Raw genomic sequence first — 18,714 nt, 5'->3', positions numbered from 1 at the left:
TTTGTTAATGTTCGTCAAAAGCTACTAAGTTCATTTCAAGTTCACTACCTCCTGCCTTCAGCTTGAAAACCTTTGGTGTGGTCCATATGGAAAATGTATCTCTACCCATCATTTTGAGAGTCTACTTTCACAGACATTATTCCTGGGGCTCTAAATATTGACTCCTACTTGAAAAAGGAAATATTTTGCACACACAGAAAGGAAATATGTACAAAAACCAAAGAAGTCAACGGTCCATAGGCCCATGTCCACTTTTATCCTTGATGATTCTAGAGAGAGAGGAAGGGAAAGGGAGAGAGAGAGAAACATCCATGTGAGAGAGAAACATCAATTGGTTGCCTCTCGTATGTGCCCAACCAGGGATGGGACCTGCAACCTGGGTATGTGCCCTCACCCAGAATTGAACCCAAGTCCCTTTGTGCTCGGGACGCTGCTCTAATCACTGAGCAACACTGGCCTGGGCGAGAGATTGATGTGTATTATTACTGTAAACCTTTACTCACCCCACCCCCATTGTCCTCCTGAAGGATATTTCCCAGCAGGGGGTGAAGGACACTCTCTGCTTACACTCTGAACTTCAGACACGTGGATGTATAAGGATTTTTCTCCCAAACGTGTCTTTCCAACCAGCTCAGTGTCTCAAAGGCTCTGAACATTGGAGTAAACTTCCAATAAAATAATTCAAAGCAAAGGTTTTCAACATTGCCTGGGGACATCCTCTGCTAATGTGTCTGGAAGGGTTTCCCTAGACATTCTGAGCATTTTGGTCAGATGTGCATACAGTAGGCAGAAGAGAAGGCTTTTAGTAAGGTGCAGCTTCATCGTTGAAGTATTTTTCTTTTTCTTTTTTCCAAAACAGATTTGTAAAAAACTGTATTTGTTGTGCTCTGTATAAACCTTTTATACTAAATAAATATCAAACTGTATTCTTCTCAAAGATGTTACTAGTATTTCTGAGGCCTCTTCCATGTGTATTATGCACAGTGAAACCATTTTGCAAAAGCAGTGACTTAAGCAGCCAACTCTAATGCTCTGTTAAAACATTTCTCTGTTTTTAGCTAAAAATCATAGGGTTCTTTCTGCTTTCGTGTAAAGTTTGTACAGCTAGCAGTGTAAAATACGGACACCTTTTAAAAAACAGGAATGAAGTAGAAACTCAAAATCCTTTTGATTCAATTCTTTTATGTTTCATAAAAAGAGGGGGTGGGGGGGAAATAATGCAAGACCCAAAAGTTTGGAGTGGTTGGTGTGCCTCCCTTCTTTTTACTTTTTGATTGGCTGCCTGTGTGCCAGTGACGAGGTAGCTGAGCTGTTTGTGCTGCCCCTGCTGCCCGTATCCATGTGATGCTGCAGGGACCACAACTGCAGCCGCCTGGGACTGCATGAAACTTCCTGCTCCAGCGAGGCTGATAACAGCGGCATGCCGAGCAGAGAAGGCCTGTTCTTGACCCATAGAGCCTTGCTCAGAACCCTGCTGCCCTGGCCGCTGAGGACTAGAAGTTGTAGGTTGCTGGGGTGGTTGAGTTGTCGAAGTATTTTTCTTACTCTGCAGCCACCAAATTTCTAACTTGTGGCTCACTTTTGAAGCCTAGTACAATTCCTAAATGTGTCTTGTTAGTGAGTAGTGAATGGGAGCCTGGTGGACCATCTCTTGGTTCCCAGAGTTATGTAATCAGAGAACATGGTACATGATAATAAAAATGGAGCTTTCTCCTGGTTCCATAAAGCCTCAGGGTGTTGGCCTACGTTTATTTTTATTTATTTTTTAAAAATATATTTTATTGATTTTTTACAGATAGGAAGAGAGAGGGATAGAGAGTTAGAAACATCGATGAGAGAGAAACATTGAAGCTGCCTCCTGCACACCCCCCACTGGGGATGTGCCCGCAACCAAAGTACATGCCCTTGACCAGAATCGAACCTGGGACCCTTCAGTCCGCAGGCTGACGCTCTATCCACTGAACCAAACCAGTTAGGGCTTGGCCTACATTTATATATAACCTTGACATTTCTGAACAAAAGCATCCACATGCCCATCTCCAAATTCTCTTTATTGTTTTAGGAGACAAGAGTCTAAGTAACATGGAAGTTATTCAAGAAATTGGATTAAGGTACCTGCCACATGAAGAATTTTTCTACTCACAAATCTGGCAACAGGTTACCAAGGGTTTAACCAGATGTCAAGATTCCACAGTAAACATTCAAGGAACTGGCTCTCTGTTGGAAAGACAAGGTGATGCGCCCTATAAATATGAGGAATTCGGTAAAGGCTTTAATCAGAGTTCGCATCTTAAAGTTCACCACAGAGTCCACAATGGAGAAAAACGCTACAAAGGAGAGTTGTGCAAGAAAGGTTTTATTCAGGACTCTTATCAAATTAATAAGATGGCCCATGTAGGAGAGAAGCCCTATAAATGTGAAAAATGTGAAAATGCCTTCCATCGGTTTTCAAGTCTTCAAGCCCATCAGAGAGTCCACAGTAGAGAGAAATTGCATAAATATGATAAATCATGTAAGAGTTTTAGTCAGAGGTCACATTTTCATCATCATCAGAGAGTTCTTAAAGGAGAAAAACCACACAAATTTGACGAGTGTGAGAGAAATGTTAAGCAAAGCTCACATTGTCAAACTTCTCTGATAACCCACACATCAGAGAAACCCTATAAATGTGAGGAGTGTGGGGTGTCCTTCAGTCAGAGTGCATATCTGCAAGTCCATCAGAGAGTTCACATGGGAAAGAAACCTTACAAATGCGAAGAGTGTGGGAAGGGCTTCCCTTGGCATTCACGACTGCAGGCTCATCAGCGAATGCACACAGGTGAAAAACCATACAAATGCAATGCATGTGGCAAGGGTTTTCGTTGTAGCTCACACCTTAACGCTCATTGTAGAATCCACACAGGAGAGAAACCCTATAAATGTGAGGAGTGTGGGAAAGGCTTCATTGCACGCTCACACCTTCAAGTCCATCAGAGAGTCCACACTGGAGAGAAACCATACAAATGTGAGAGGTGTGGAAAGGTCTTCGGTCAGGCCTCAAATCTTCTAGACCATCAAAAAGGCCATACTGGTGAGAAACCATATCAGTGTGATGCCTGTGGGAAAGGCTTCCGTCGGAGTGCAGAACTGAAGGCTCACTGTAGAATCCACACAGGAGAAAAACCCTATAAATGTGAGGAGTGTGGGAAGGGCTTCAGTCAGGCCGCAAATCTTCGAGACCATCAAAGATGCCACACTGGAGAAAAACCACACAAATGCGGTACATGTGGGAAGGTCTTCATTCGGAGTTCAGAATTGAAGGTTCACTGTAGAATCCACACAGGAGAGAAACCCTATAAATGTGAGAAGTGTGGGAAGGCCTTCATTCAGTCCTCAAGTCTTCAAGTGCATAATAAAAGAGTCCACACGGGAGAGAAACCGTATCAGTGTGCAGAGTGTGGGAAGGGCTTTAGTGTAGGGACACAGCTTCATCTCCATCAGAGGGTCCATACTGGAGAGAAACCATATAAATGTGAGAAGTGTGGTAAGTTCTTTACTAGGAGCTCAAACCTTCAAGCCCATCAGAGAGACCACAATGGAGAAAAGCCATACAAATGTGAGGACTGTGGGAAGGGCTTTAGTGTAGGGTCACAGCTTCATATCCATCAGAGGGTCCATACTGGAGAGAAACCATATAAATGTGAGAAGTGTGGTAAGTTCTTTAGTAGGAGTTCATACCTTCAAGCTCATCAGAGAGTCCACACTGGAGAAAAGCCGTACAAATGTGAGGAGTGTGGGAAGGGCTTCAGTTGGAGCTCAAGTCTTAAAATTCATCAGCGAGTTCATGCTAATTATGAGGATGATAAAGACTTTCCCTCATCAGAGAACTCATACAGGAAAGAAGATCGGTAAAATTACATGTTTTCATACCTCAAAATGGGTGTTAAAATAGTCCAGTGATCAGCCCTGTTATAGAAAACAAAACATTCGTTTGAAAGAGTCAGTACTTCAGGCAGAGCTTAACATGTCACAGTGGTTGGGTGACCACAGCAGAGAAGCCTCGTGAGAGTGGAGACATAAGGACTTCATGCAGAACCTTGACAGTTAGCAGATATTACACAGAAGAGAGGCATAGAAAGGATGGGTCTGATCTGAAATTAACCAACAACACTAAGATGAAATGCTAGAAACTCCCCTAGCATGGGTGAGGAACGTCCGACCTGTGGGCTGGATAAGGCCCACAAAATCATTTGGTCTGGCCCTGTTTGACCAAAAATAGCAGGCTAATTTTTAAGTTGATAATTTATATGGCCCATGAATGATGTTATAAATATTCAAATGGCCCTTGGCAGAAAAAAGGTTCCCCACCCCTGCCCTAGAATGTAAGTGTGAAGAGGGTAGCAACTTTGTTGACTGCCAAATCTACTCTGCCTTTTCAGTGCTTAACATATTGTGGGTGTTCAGTATATTTTTCCCATTGATTTTCTAGAGAGAGTGTAAGGAAAGGAAAGAGAGAGAGATTGGTGTGAGAGAGACATGTCAATTGGTTACCTCCCACACATGGAATCTGCAATCCAGGTATGTGCCTTTGACCAGGAATCAAACCCGAGACCCTACAGTTCAAAGGCTGGCGCTCAAACCACTGAGCAACACCAGCCAGAGCCAGTAATTGTTAAATGCATAAAAGAGAGAACAGCCATATTTGAAATTTCTATTCAGTTCATCCCTAAATATTTATATAAGTTTGTACTTAAAGGAGGAATTCTGCAAGGCTTGGAGGACATTTAAATTAGATACACGGGCACATTTACCAACCAGCAGGTCCTGTGAGCTAGTGTTTATGAAACTGAGGGTTGCAAACTATTAGTAGGTCCAGAAATCCTTTCAGCTGTTATGACCAGCACTTTTGTATGCAAACAATTGAAATTTGCATTCATATTATAATTTGAAGTAAAAATCTCAAGGTTAGGAAGGAACCAAGATGGCAGCATAGGTAATCACCTGTACTTGTTGCCTCACACAACCACATCAAAACTACAACTAAAAGGCAGAACGGATATCATCCAGAACCACGGGAAGGCTGGCGGAGTAGAACTTCTACAACTAGAAGGAAAGAGAAAAGCGCATTGAGATGGGTAGGAGGTGCAGAAGTGTGGAGGTACGGAGGCGCATGCGGAAACGGGCTGGCAACTGGGTCAGCTGTTATCTCTTTCAGTCGGGAGGGAGATACAAGCTCCCAAATGCTCTGAACTCCAGTTCCGGGCGAGACTCTGGGGACGCAGACTCATACGGGGAGAAGCTAGACTGTCTGGCATCGGGACAGGAACGCGAGGGCGGCTTTCTCATAGAGGTGCTTACAGCAATCATTGTTCCTGCACGGGGCCACGGGAAAGAGAGACCCGGGGACCTCTCAGAGGCAGGGCTGACTGGCAGCCATTGCTGTTTGCTCCACCCTGATGATTCCCTGAGACCCCACCCCACCCAGTTTACACCACCCAAGCTGTGAGCAGAGGTTTTTGCATATGAATGACCTGTTCTTTTGCAGTCTAAAACCTAACAAACTGCTGCTGGGTCAGAGTGCCAAAACTTCCAAAAGAAGGACTAAGGCTGGATGGCAGCCTGCATTGCTTCACAGCTGGGCCTCATCTGGGCACTTCCAAACCCCAAACATGAGGAATCTGCAGATCTCTCTGTAGCTCCTGCTGGGTGGCCTCAGGCAGTGGCTAACTTTGCACCTCCTTGTAGATCCAAGAGCCAGTGTACCCAGTGGTCAGGGAGAGACCATCCAGATTACAACTCTTCACATCCTTGGGCGACACACTCAAGAGGCAGACTCAGTGAGCACCAAAGCCCCACTGAAGCAAGTCCTGCCCCATAAGGGTGTCTCCAACACAGCAGTTCTCCCATTGTAGACACAGCTGGTTCTCACAACCAATTGGCCAGGTGTTCTATTCCTCCCAGTGATACCAACAACAATCAAGGCTTAACTAAAACAAGACTGTGCACACAGCCCACAAAGGGGTGCACCAAGAGTGTCCACCTCAGGTAATTAGGGAGGCTGAACCACTGGGCCCTATAGGACACCTAGCACACAAAGCCACTTTATGAACACAGGGAAGCAGCCAAAATGCAGAGACAAAGAAACATGTCACAAACGAAAAATGGAGGAAAGCAAATGACTGGATATAGAGTTCAAAACCACGGTTATAAGGTTACTCAAGAATCTTCTAGAAACCTCCAAGAAATTTAGCGAGACCCTCAAGGATATGAAAAAGGACCAATTAGAAATTAAGCGTACACTGACTGAAATAATAATATACAGAGATCCAACAGCAAACTAGAGGATCCCAAGAATCAAGTCAAAGATATGAAATAGAAAGAAGCAAAAAATACCCAACCAGAAAAGCAAAATGAATCCAAAAAATATGAAATACTGTAAGGAGCTTCTGGGACAACTTCAAGCATACCAACATCCGAAGTATGGGGGTGCCAGAAGAAGAGAGAGAGCAAGATACTGAAAACCTATTGGAAGAAATAATGACAGAAAACTTCGCCCACCTGGTGAAAGAAATAGACTTACAAGTCCAGGAAGCACAGAGAACCCCAAACAAGAGGAATCCAAAGAGGACCACACCAAGACACCTCATAATTAAAGTGCCAAGGGCAAAAGACAGAGAATATTAAAAGCAGCAAGAGAAAAACAGTTACCTACAAGGGAGCACCCATATGACTGTCAGCTGATTTCTCAACAGAAACTATGCAGGCCAGATGGGAGTGGCAAGAAATATTCAAAGTGATGAATAGCAAGCACCTACAACCAAGATTACTCTACCCAGCAAAGCTATCATGTAGAATTGAAGGTCAGATAAAGAGCTTCACAGATAAGAAAAAGCTAAAGGAGTTCATCACCACCAAACCAGCATTATATGAAATGCTGAAGGGTATTCTTTAAGAAGAGGAAGAAGAAGAAGAAAAAGGTAAAGATAAAAATTATGAACAACAAAGTGACAACAAATACATATCAACAAGTGAATCTGAAAATCAAGTGAATGAAAAATCTGATGAACAGAATAAACTGGTGAATATAATAGAGTCAGGGGCATAGAAAGGGAGTGGACTGACAATTCTCAGGGGGAAGGAGGTGTGGGGGGTGCGGGAAGAGACTGGACAAAAATTGTATACCTATGGACGAGGACAGTGGGGGGGTGGTAAGGTCATGGGGTGGGGTTGAACCGGGTGGAGGGGAGCTGTGGGGGGAAAAAAGAGGAACAATTGTAATAATCTGAACAATACAGATTTTTTTTAAATCTCGAGTTTATAGTTTTATGACTTTTGACAAAGGTGTACACTTGTGTAATTGTCAAGGCCAATCCTCTATAATAAAAGCATAATATGCAAATCAACTGAACGGTGGGATGACCAGTCGTATGATGCGCACTGACCATCGGGACAGATGCTCAATGCAGGAGCTGCCCCCTGGTGGCCAGGGCACTACCCCCTGAGCGCTGCTCAGCCAGAAGCCGGGCTCACAGCTGGCGAGTGCAGTGGCCGTGGCAGGAGCCTCCCACATCCACTGCAGGCGGGTGGTAAGGAGAGAGAGCCCCAGACTGCAAGAGGGATGTCAGAAGCTGGCAGGTGGACCTCCTCCGAGGGGACCTGGACTGTGAGGGCACAGGCTGGGCTGAGGGACCTTCCCCCTCCCAGTGCACAAATCTCACTTGTGTACCGGGCCTCTGGTGTATACAATATTTCTATTAAACCAGAATATCTTGTATATATTTTCAGCCAATCTGATCTCCAATGGCAACAAGTATGATTTTTTAAATGTGTTCATATATATATATATATATATATATATATATATATATATATAAATTTTTTTTTACAGAAATGAAGGGAGAGGGATAGATAGCTAGAAACATCGATGAGAGAGAAACATCGATCAGCTGCATCCTGCACACTCCCCACTGGGGATGTGCCCGCAACCAAGGTCCATGCCCTTGACCGGAATCGAACCTGGGACCGTTGAGTCCGCAGGCTGTCGCTCTATCCACTGAGCCTAACTGGTTAGGGCAACAAGTATGATTTTTATGCCATAGATTAGTTAGATCTGTCCTTGAGCTTCATATAGGTTCAATATGTACTCTTTTGTGTCTAGATTCTTTTGTTCAAATATATGACCATCTCAGTAGATTCAGAGAAAATATTTGACAAAATTAAACATTCCTTCATGATAAAAAGTCCTCAGTGAGATAAAAGGCATCTATGAAAATCTTATAAGCTATCATTCTTTTTTTAAATTAAGGAATAATTTATATGCAGTAAAATGGAACGTTTAATGTATCATTTTGTGTTTTGGCAGAAGCTTATTATCATACTAGAGGCCTAATACATGAAATTCATGCAAGGGGCTCGGCTCTCGCAGCCCCAGCTTCGTCCGGAAGGTTGTCCAGATGGTCATTCTGCTGTTTGGTCTAATTAGCATATTAGCTCTTCATTATATAGGATTAGAGGCCCAGTGCATGAAATTTGTGCACTGGGGAGGGTGTCCCTCAGCCCAGCCTTCACCCTATCCAATCTGGGATCCCTCTCACAATCCGGGACTGCTGGCTCCCAACTGCTTGCCTGCTTGCCTGATTGCCCCCTAACTGTTCCCTTGCTGGCCTGATTGACACCTAACTGCTCCTCTGTGGACCTGATTGCCCCCAACTACCCTCCCCTGCTGGCCTGATCACCCCCAAGGCTTTTATTAGTATAGATATGACCCTTCACAGAAAATTTTACTAACCCTGCTTTACAATAAGGGCTTGACGATTGAATCATTGGGACCAGACACCAAGATTTCCTTTCTTTGAATAGTGAAGGGAATAATTATCTTGTCTTTAAGTTGCCCTGAAATTAAAATGAGATAATGACTTAGAAAAGTATAAAAGCACCATATAAAGACAACTGTCTTTTTCATGTACTGAAAAGACAATAAAGTGGCAAAATGAAAAACACTATTTTTATTCTCCCCCTTCCTTTTCAGCCTGTATTTAAACTTTGAAATTTATAAAAATTTCACTCCTATTTTCATTTCTTTACATTCAATATTATTTTGTATTGGTTCCAGGTTTTATATTAGTTACAGAATAGTGGTTAGGCAATCATATACTTTACAAAGTGTTCCCGATATTTCCAGTACCCACCTGGCATCATACCATCATTACAACACTATTGACTGTATTCCCTATTTAAGTGACAATGGGATTACAGGTTCCTTCCAGGCTTTCTTTTGTGTTGTTCGCCTTTCCTTTTCTTTCTCACTTCTTCCCTCATTTTCCTTATACAGTATCTCAATTGGCCATCAAAGTTCAGTGAAGGCACTGGGACACGCTTAATCCATTTTACAGACCAGGAAACTGAGGCCAGTTTCAGTTGGCTGCGGAACTTGACTCAGCGTGCAGGGAGGCCTCACAGCCGCGCTCTCTGCCCTTCCTAAGGGGCGGCCACCGGGAAAACAGAATAAACCTTCCTGTCAGGCTCCTGAGCCTCTTTCTCAAGCACCTCTTCATCGCGATGCTCCACGTTCTTTCCTCTCCCTGGTCCCCCGCCCCCATTCTTTACTGCCGCCCTTCCTCCGGAGCAGGTGGAAGGCTTTGCACTCACCGCCTAGGCATGCTCTGCCGTGGGGCAGGGCGGCTTGGGCTTGCTTTGGGTCAAGGCAGGAGCAGGAGTCCTGAAGTGCAAAGGCCGCCTGGGGATGCCAGTAGCCTAATACAGTGTGTGTTTCTCTCACATCGATGTTTCTCTCTGTGTGTCTCTCCCCCTCCCTTCCACTCTCCAAAAATCAATGGAATAATATCGTCGGGTGAGGATTAACAACAACAAAAAGGTCGTAACTCCTTAATACCTTCTTTAATGGGACTTTGTGGGTGTTTACAAATTTAATAGGAAGTGGCAGATTCCCTGAGGTCTATTTAACATGGCCAATTGTAAGGGCATTAGATTTGAGCTTTTGAACTGTTTACTCCCAACACTGCTGACACCAAATGTGTGTGTGTGGAGGGGGGAGGGGATTCTCACACCACTTCACCAACTCTCCAACACTGCCAGGATGTTCAGTGATTCGGTTCAGTTCTGACACTAACTACCCAGAGTTAGTCTTAGACCAGAGGTTCTCAACCTGTGGGTCCCAACCCCTTTGGGGGTCGAACAACCCTTTCACAGAGGTCGCCTAAGACATCCTGCATATCAGATATTTACATTACGATTCATAACAGTAGCAAAATTACAGTTATGAAGCAGCAACGAAAATAATTTTATGGTTGGGGGTCACCACAACATGAGGAACTGTATTAAAGGGTCGCGGCATTAGGAAGGTTGAGAACCACTGCCTTAGACCCTGCAGGTTAAGGGCTCAGTCCCATAAGACTGCCTCCACTTTAGACTCCAATCACAAGTCCTCAGCCTGCTATAATTCTGACAGACCAGCTATAAATTAGAAGTTCCCACAACCCCTTTCTTGGGTTCAATAGTTTGCCAGAACAACTCACGGAAATCAGGAAAATGGTTTACTTAATATTACAGGACACTATAAAGGATACAACTCAGGAACAGCCACATGAAATGGATTCATAAAGCAGGGTATGAGTGTAGGGCTTGGTGAGTCTATGCCCTCTGGATGTGCCACCTTTCCAGCACTTAGATGTGTTCACCAACTTGGAGCTCTCAACCCCATCATTTAGAGGCTTTGTGGAAGTTTCATTAAAGAGACATGCTGGATGAAGTCATTGACCATGAGTGATTGAACTCAAACGGAAACCCCTCTCCCCTCCCTGGAAATCGGGGTGTGGGACTGAAAGTCGCAACTTTCTAATCGTGCCATGGTCTTTCTGACACCCAGCCCCTGTCCTGAAGGGGCCCATCAACCATTGCTTCATTGGGGACAAAAGAGGCTCCTATCACACATGAAATTCCATGGGGTTTAGGAGTTCTGTGCCAGAAACTGGGGATGAAGACCAAATAAATATATACTGTATATGTTTCTTATATCGGTATCACAAGGCTTAAACTAATATAAATGTTCATTAGATCAAGCATCCAGATTAAGATGGAGATGATTGAATTCTAAGGACTTCTTGTCCATTGATATTTCTAATAGTGAAGATTATCTTCTTTTTAAACTTTGAAGGGTCACCAGGCACCAGTGTGATCTGTTATCTAACATCAATAAAATTCTATATAATAAAGAGGTAATATGCACATTGATTGTCATGCTCTTGCACAAGATGGGCACTCCCATGTGGTCAAAAATGGCCACCACATGATGGCTGGCAGAGGAGGGCAGTTGTGGGCGACTGGGCCTGCAGAGGAGGGAGGGCAGTTGGGGGGAACCAGGCCTGCAGGGGATGGCAGTTGGGGGGACCAGGCCTGCAGGGGAGGGCAGTTGGGGGGGACCAGGCCTGCAGGGGAGGGCAGTTGGGGGGGACCAGGCCAGCAGGGGAGGGCAGTTGGGGAAAACCAGGCTGGCAGGGAAGTGCAGTTAGGGGGGACCAGGCCTTCAGGGAGGGCAGTTAGGAGTGACCAGGCCTGCAGGGAGGGCATTTGGGGGTGACCGGGCTGGCAGGGGTGGGTAGTTAGGGGTGACCAGGCTGGCAGGGGAGGGCAGTTGAGGGGGGGACCAGGCCTGCAGGGAAGGGCTGTTAGGGGTGACTAGGCTGGCAGGGGAGGGCTTTTCGGGGGGGACTAGGCCTGAGGAGAGGGCAGTTAGGAGTGACCAGGTCAGCAGGGGAGTGGTTAGGAGGTGATCAGGTTGGCAGACAGAAGCGGTTAGGGGCAATCAGGCAAGCAGGCAGACAGACGAGCAGTTGGAAGCCAGCAGTCCCAGATTGTGAGAGGGATGTCCGACTGTAGGTTTAGGCCTAAAAGATCGGGCCTAAACCCACCATTGGACATCCCCCAAGGGGTCCCAGGTTGGAGAGGGTGCAAGCTGTGCTGAGGGACATACCCCCCCCCCCAGTGCATGAAATTTGTGCACTGGGCGTCTAGTGCTCAATAAAATTAGTTGTTTTATGGAGACCAAAATAGCACCAATGAAGGTGCTATTAGTGTGCATCTCTAGGAGGTGATCACAGTGCAATATAAGTGTGCATCTCTAGGAGGTGATCACAGTGCAAGGGACTGCATTGGCAAGAGGTAGTGGTGGAGGTTGTTAAAGGGGTTTGTTATAGACATAGGTTCAGTGAAGCTGTGGAAGGAGGATATTGGGTATGTCAATGGGTGGCATGGTAGCTGGGAGACCCATAGGATTATTAGGAGTGGTGTTAGGACTGGGTAGAAATTGAATGACCTATTTGGAGTAAGGCTTGCATCTTGGAGGTGAACTTTTTTTTTATAGTTCAAGTGATTGGGGAGTCTAAATCCATGAATCTTCACCGAGTTTTTGAATGCGATTCTGATAGAGGAGCATTGTTTGGTGTATCATATTTTTATTTTTGTAATAACCACAATAATTTTAAGTTTTATCTGGGATTGAATTTGGTACATGGTATTATCCAAGACAGATCCACTTGTTGCTTTTCTAATTAAGAGCCTCCTTAATGATGGCCTGGCCTGGTAATGACAGGAGGAGCTCCTCGTATATTCCCTTGTCCTTTTAATGTTCGTGGAATCTGTAGTGATGTTTCTTCTTTTATTCCTGACAATGGTGATTTGGTGTCTCTTCTCTTTTTTGTGTGGTTATGATGGCTTGAGGTTCATTAATTTTCTTGATCTTCTCAAAGAACTAGTTTTTGAGTTTCTCAACTTTTTCATTTCAATTTTATTAATTTTTATTTAGTATTATGTTCTTCTGCTTCCCTTTTTGTCTACTTTGCTCATCTACTTTCCTAAGGTGGAAACTAAGATCATTGATTTGAGATGATGTAAGCACTGCTTTGGCTCTATATTACATTTGTATTATGTTGTGCTTTCATTTCCACTGAATTCAAAGTATCTTCTAATTTTTCTTGTGACTTCCTCTTTGGCCTATGGATTATTTAGTATTCTGTTTTAAAATGTCCATATATTGGGGGAATTAGACAGATTTCTGCTCCGAATTTATATTTTAATTTCATTGTGATCAGAGAACATATTTTTAAAAATATATTTTTATTGACTTCAGAGAGGAAGGGAGAGGGAGAGAAAGATAGACACATCAATGATGAGAGAGAATCATTGATCGGCTGCCTCCTGCATGCCCCACACTGGGGATCGAGCCCGCAACCTGGGCATGTGCCCACACCAGGAATCGAACCGTGACCTTCTTATTCATAGGTCAACGTTCAACCACTGAACCACGCTGGCTGGGCTTGTCTCTCCTCAGAATATGGTCTCTTTTGGTGAATATTCTATGTGTACTTACTGCTGTTGTTGGGTAGTCTATAAATATCAGATCAATTGGGTCAAGTTTATTGATAATGTGAAGATATTCTGTAGACTTATTAATTTTTGGTCTACTTGTTCTATCAATTGCTGAGAGAGGAGTGCTTAAGTTACCAGATGTAATTGCGGATTTGTCTCTTTTTTGAATTCTATCAGTTTTTGCTTCAAGTACTTTGGAACTCAGTTGTTAAATCTATAAATATTAAAGATCAAATGGCCGTTTAATATTTTTAAATAAGTTTTTATTGGTTTTAGAGAGAGAGGAGAAGGAGAGAGAAACATTGATTGGTTGCCTCCCATATGCCACCCTGACTCAGGATCGAACCCATACCCTGGGCATGTGCCCTGACCAGGAATCAAACCTGGGACCTATTGGTGCCTGGGACAATGCTCAATCAATTGAGCCACATGGGCCAGGGCTGACCTTTTAATCTTTATCATTACATAATGTTCCTAACAATATTTCTCTTTTTGAAGTCTACATTACCTGATACTGATATTAATATTTATATAGTCATTCCTATTTCTTTATGATTAGTGTTTGCATGGCATATAATTTTCCATCTTTTAAAATTTTATCTTATCTTGATCTTAATATTTAGTGGATTTCTTGTGGACAACCAATAGTTAGGATTTTTTTTTTCCCCATCCACTCTACATATCTTTATTTGGTATATTTTAACCATTTACATTTAATGTAATTATTGATATGGCTAGATTTAGTTCTTTCATTTTAGTATTTGTTTTTTATTCATCTCCTCTAACTTTTGTTCCTCTGTCTCCCTTTCCTGTTTTCTTTAAAATTTTTTATATTGTTTTAATTTTGCTTGAGTAAATAATTTTGAATGACTCACAAGTTTATTATATTATTATTTTGCATTTATATAAATTGCTTTTATATGTAATTTTTTTCTCAGAAGAGATACAGAGTTCTGTTTTTAAATATATATATATATATATATTTTATTTCAGAGAGGTAGGGAGAGGGAAAGATAAAAAAAAATCAATGATGAGAGAGAATCATTGATTGGCTGCCTCCTACATGCTCCCTACTGGGGACCAATCCCAAAACCCAGGCATGTGCCCTTGACAGGAATCGAACCTGGGACCCTTCAGTGCACAGGCCATTGCTCTATCCACTGAGCCAAATCAGTGAGGGCTATGCAATTATTTTTATATATAATTTCATACATTCTAATTTATATATGTATATAAATTACAATAAATTACTCAGGAATTATAATTATAAAGTTAAATGTTACTACTTTAACATTTTATTTTATTTTATTACTAGAGGTTCAGGGCACAAAATTCATGCACAAGTAGGGTCCCTAGGCCTCGCTGGCAATCAGGGCCAATCAGGTTCCCCGTCTCCCTGCCTCCCCTTCTCCTCCTTCCCTTGTTCCCTCAGCACCCCGCCTCTGCCACTGGTCACCTGCCATGTTCCGCGCCACCCCTGGTGGTCAGCACATGTCATAGCAAGCAATCGAACTCCTGAGGGGCACTTTGCATATTAGCCTTTTATATATATAATTAGAGTCCCGAAATTCGTGCACGGAGGGTTGTGTCCCTCAGCCCAGCCTGCACCCTCTCCAATCTGGGACCCCTCGAGGGATGTCCAACTGCCCGTTTAGGCCAGATCCTGGTAGGATATCCCTCTCACAATCCAGGACTGCTGGCTCCCAACTGCTCACCTGCCTGCCTTCCTGATGGCCCCTAACTGCTTCTGCCTGCCAGTCTGATCAACCCCTAACCACTCCCCTGCCAGCCTGATTGATGCCTAACTGCTTCCCTGCCAGCCTGTTTGCACCTAACTGCCCTCCTCTGCAGGCCTGGTCACCCCTAATTGCCCTCTCCTGCCAGCCTGGTCACCCCTGACTGCCCTCCCCTGCAGGCCTGGTTCCCCCCAACTGCTCTCCCGTGCAGACCTGGGTCCCTCACAACTGCCCTTCCCTGCAGGCCCGGTCACCCCCAACTTCCCTCCTCTGCCAGCCTGGTCACCCCTAACTGCCCTCCCCTGCAGGCTTGATTGCCCCCAACTGCCCTCCCTTGCAGGCCTGGTCCCTCCCAACTGCCCTCCCCTGCTGGCCATCTTGTGGCAGCCATCTTCTGTCCACATGGGGGCAGCCATCTTTGACCACATGGGGGCAGCCATCTTGTGTGTTGGAGTGATGGTCAATTTGCATATTACTCTTTTATTAGATAGGATAGAGGCCTGGTGCACAAGTGGGAGCCAGCTGGTTTGCCCTGAAGGGTGTCCCGGATCAGGGTGGGGGTTTCCTTGGGGTGTAGGGAGGCCTGGCCGAGGGGCCTGTGGTGGTTTGCAGGCCAGCCATGCCCCCGGCGATCCAAGTGGAGGCCCTGGTATCTGGGATTTATTTATCTTCTATAATTGAAACTTTGTATCCTTGAGCGGAGGCCAAGGCAGGCCAGGGCTGTGGAAGCTTGGCTTCCTCCATCGCCGGGGCAACTCAAGCCTCCTGCTCTCTCCAACTCCGTGGCTGCTGTCATTTTTGTTGGGATTTATTTATCTTCTATAATTGAAACTTTGTAGCCTTGAGTGGAGTCCAGGGCCAGACAGGGTGTGTGGGAAGTTTGGCTTCCTCCATCGCCGGGGAAACCCAAGCCTCCTGCTCACTCCATGGCCGCAGCCATTTTTGTTGGGATTTATTTATCTTCTATAATTGAATCTTTGTAGCCTTCAGCAGAGGGCAGGGCAGGCCAGGGCCAGTGGAAAGCTTGGCTCCCTCCATTGCTGGGGAAACCCAAGCCTCCTGCTCACTCTGTGGCTGCAGCCACCTTGGTTTGGTTAATTTGCATACTCGCTCTTGATTGGCTGGTGGGTGTGGTGGAGGTATGGTCAATTTGAATATTACTCTTTTATTAGATAGGATTATAATACTTAACATGAGATCTACCCTCTTAACTATATGTACAATGTTGACTATATGTACAGTGTTGCACAGATTTCTGGAACTAATCCATCCTGTTTAACTTAAACCCGTGGTCGGAAAACTGCGGCTCACGAGCCACATGAGGCTCTTTGGCCCCTTGAGTTTTTAGCAAAGGCCAGCTTAGGAGTTCCCTAATTAAGTTAATAACAATGTACCTACCTATATAGTTTAAGTTTTAAAAATTTGGCTCTCGCCGAAACCGGTTTGGCTCAGTGGATAGAGCGTCGGCCTGCGGATTGAAGGGTCCTAGGTTCGATTCCGGTCAAGGGCATGTACCTTGGTTGCGGGCACATCCCCAGTGGGGGGTGTGCAGGAGGCAGCTGATCGATGTTTCTCTCTCATCGATGTTTCTAACTCTCTATCCTTCTCCCTTCCTCTCTGTAAAAAATCAATAAAATACATTAAAAAAAAATTTGGCTCTCAAAAGAAATTTCAGTCATTGTACTGTTGATATTTGGCTCTGTTGACTAATGAGTTTGCCAACCACTGACTTAAACTTTATGCCCATATTAAACATTTTCCATTTCTCCTTCTCCCAAGCCCCTAGTAACCACCATTTTACTTTGTATTTTTATGATTTTGTATTTTTATGATTTTTATGAATCCACCTCATATTGGTGGACTCATATTGTATTTACTTTTTGTGACTTGCTTATTTCACTGAACATAATGTCCTCAAGGCTCATTCATGTTATAGCATCTTACAGGATTTTCTTCTTCTTAAAGGCTGAATAATATTTCATTTTATGTATATGTTACGTTTTGTTTACCAACTGATCTATCAATGGACATTTGGGTTGCTTCCACCTCTTGGCTAGTGAAAATAGTGCTGCTTGGAACATGATGTTGAAATACCTCCTTGAGACCCTGCTTTGAATTATTTTGGATACATACCCAGCAGTGGGATTGCTAGATCATATAATAGTTCTATTTTTAATTTTTTGAGAAATCTCCATATTGTTTTCCATAGTAGTTGCACCAATTTGAATCCCACCAACAGTGTGGAAGGGTTCCAGTTTCTCCGTAAGCACACCAATGCTTGTCTTTATTTTTATAACAGCCATCCTGACAAGTGTGAGGTGATACTTCATTGTGGCTTTGATTTGCATTTCCCTGATGATTAGTGATATTGGGCATTTTTCATATACCTTTTAGCCACTCGTGTATCTTTGGAGAAATGTCTATTCAAGACTTTAGCTCATTTTTAAAAATTGGGTTATTTGATTTTTTATTATTGAGTTGTAAGGGTTTCTTATATATTTTGGAGGTGAAACCTTTATTAAATATGATTTGAAAATATTTTCTCCAATTCTGTGTGTTGCCTTTTCACTGTTGATTGCTTCCTTTGCTGTGCAGAAGCTTTTTAGTTTTATACAGTCCCACTTGTTTATTGTTGTTTTTGATTACTGAAGACCCAATGACACTTCTGTATTATTCTTGCCAAAAATATACAACCTGAATGTAATCATGCAAAAACATTAGGAAAACTCAAATTGAGGGACAGCCTTCTGCTTTACACAAATCCGGGTATAGACAGCACAAGTTAACAAAAGTCCCTGATGTTTGCTTAAAACTACATTGCTCAGAGGCCACTCTCCCATGGATGCTCCCAGCTAATTCAATAGGAATTCTAAGAAAGCCCATCTGTGGACACTAGAATTTCTCTTCACAATGACTTTTTCTCCAAGAACCCTCTGATGGTTTTGGTTAATATTTCATAGCTTAAAAGGCTAAATAACTATTCCCCCAAATCTTTCTCACTGTCCTTTAGTCTAGGTCACATTTGCATCATGTTAAGATGGTTCTTATAGCCTCCCCTGGCTTTTGCATTTCCCTTAATATTCCTGTTCATTAAATTCTTAGTGTTCATTTCTTGGAGGACCAGGAAAAATCCAACATTTTGCTTCCCGGTTGGATTTTTCCAACCGGAGCACCCCTGATGCCTCATTCTAGTCACAACCCTTTTACTAACTTATAACATGATAGATTTGCAGAGCTTGTTTTTGTATTTTCCAGAAATGAAATCATACAGTATTTACTATTTTGTGTCAAACTTTATTTTCTCAACACTATGTTTATGAAATTCAAATTTGGGGACTAGATGAATTTTATTCACTCTCATTGGTGGATATTTTTACAATGTGTAAATTTACCAATAATCCATTTTATTATAGATGATCATTGGGTAGTTCCACGGTTGGTTCTTAAAAGCAGTTCTGGCCTAAGCATACTGGAAAACATCTTTGGCTGAATGTAAGGATATATTAATTTGAGAAACATGTGTATAGTTTGAACCAAGGGGTTATGGCGTATGAATATCTTTAGCTTTAGTAGCTTTCCCTTCAAAAATGTTCCAAAGTGGCTCAGCCAGCATGGC

At 43.5% G+C, this 18,714-nt stretch overlaps 1 protein-coding gene across 3 annotated transcripts in view; it reads left to right on the top strand.

Moving 5' to 3' along the window:
* ZNF45 (zinc finger protein 45) overlaps window positions 1-6,397 on the top strand; it is a 31,202-nt gene extending 24,805 nt beyond the window's left edge. Inside the window, exon 12 of one of the 3 annotated variants that reach the window (XM_080643717.1) lies at window positions 2,063-6,397. In XM_080643717.1, coding sequence (XP_080499843.1) covers window positions 2,063-3,891 — 1,829 coding nt within the window. In that variant the 3' untranslated portion in view covers window positions 3,892-6,397. The remainder of the gene's footprint in view (window positions 1-2,062) is intronic. The other 2 variants (XM_080643716.1, XM_080643715.1) reach the window with 2 other exon arrangements.
* The last annotated feature ends 12,317 nt before the right edge of the window (window positions 6,398-18,714 follow it).

Source organism: Plecotus auritus, assembly GCF_963455305.1.
Source record: "Plecotus auritus genome assembly, chromosome: 10".
Lineage (NCBI taxonomy): Eukaryota > Metazoa > Chordata > Mammalia > Chiroptera > Vespertilionidae > Plecotus > Plecotus auritus.
This window is presented reverse-complemented; position numbering and strand designations above follow the sequence as displayed.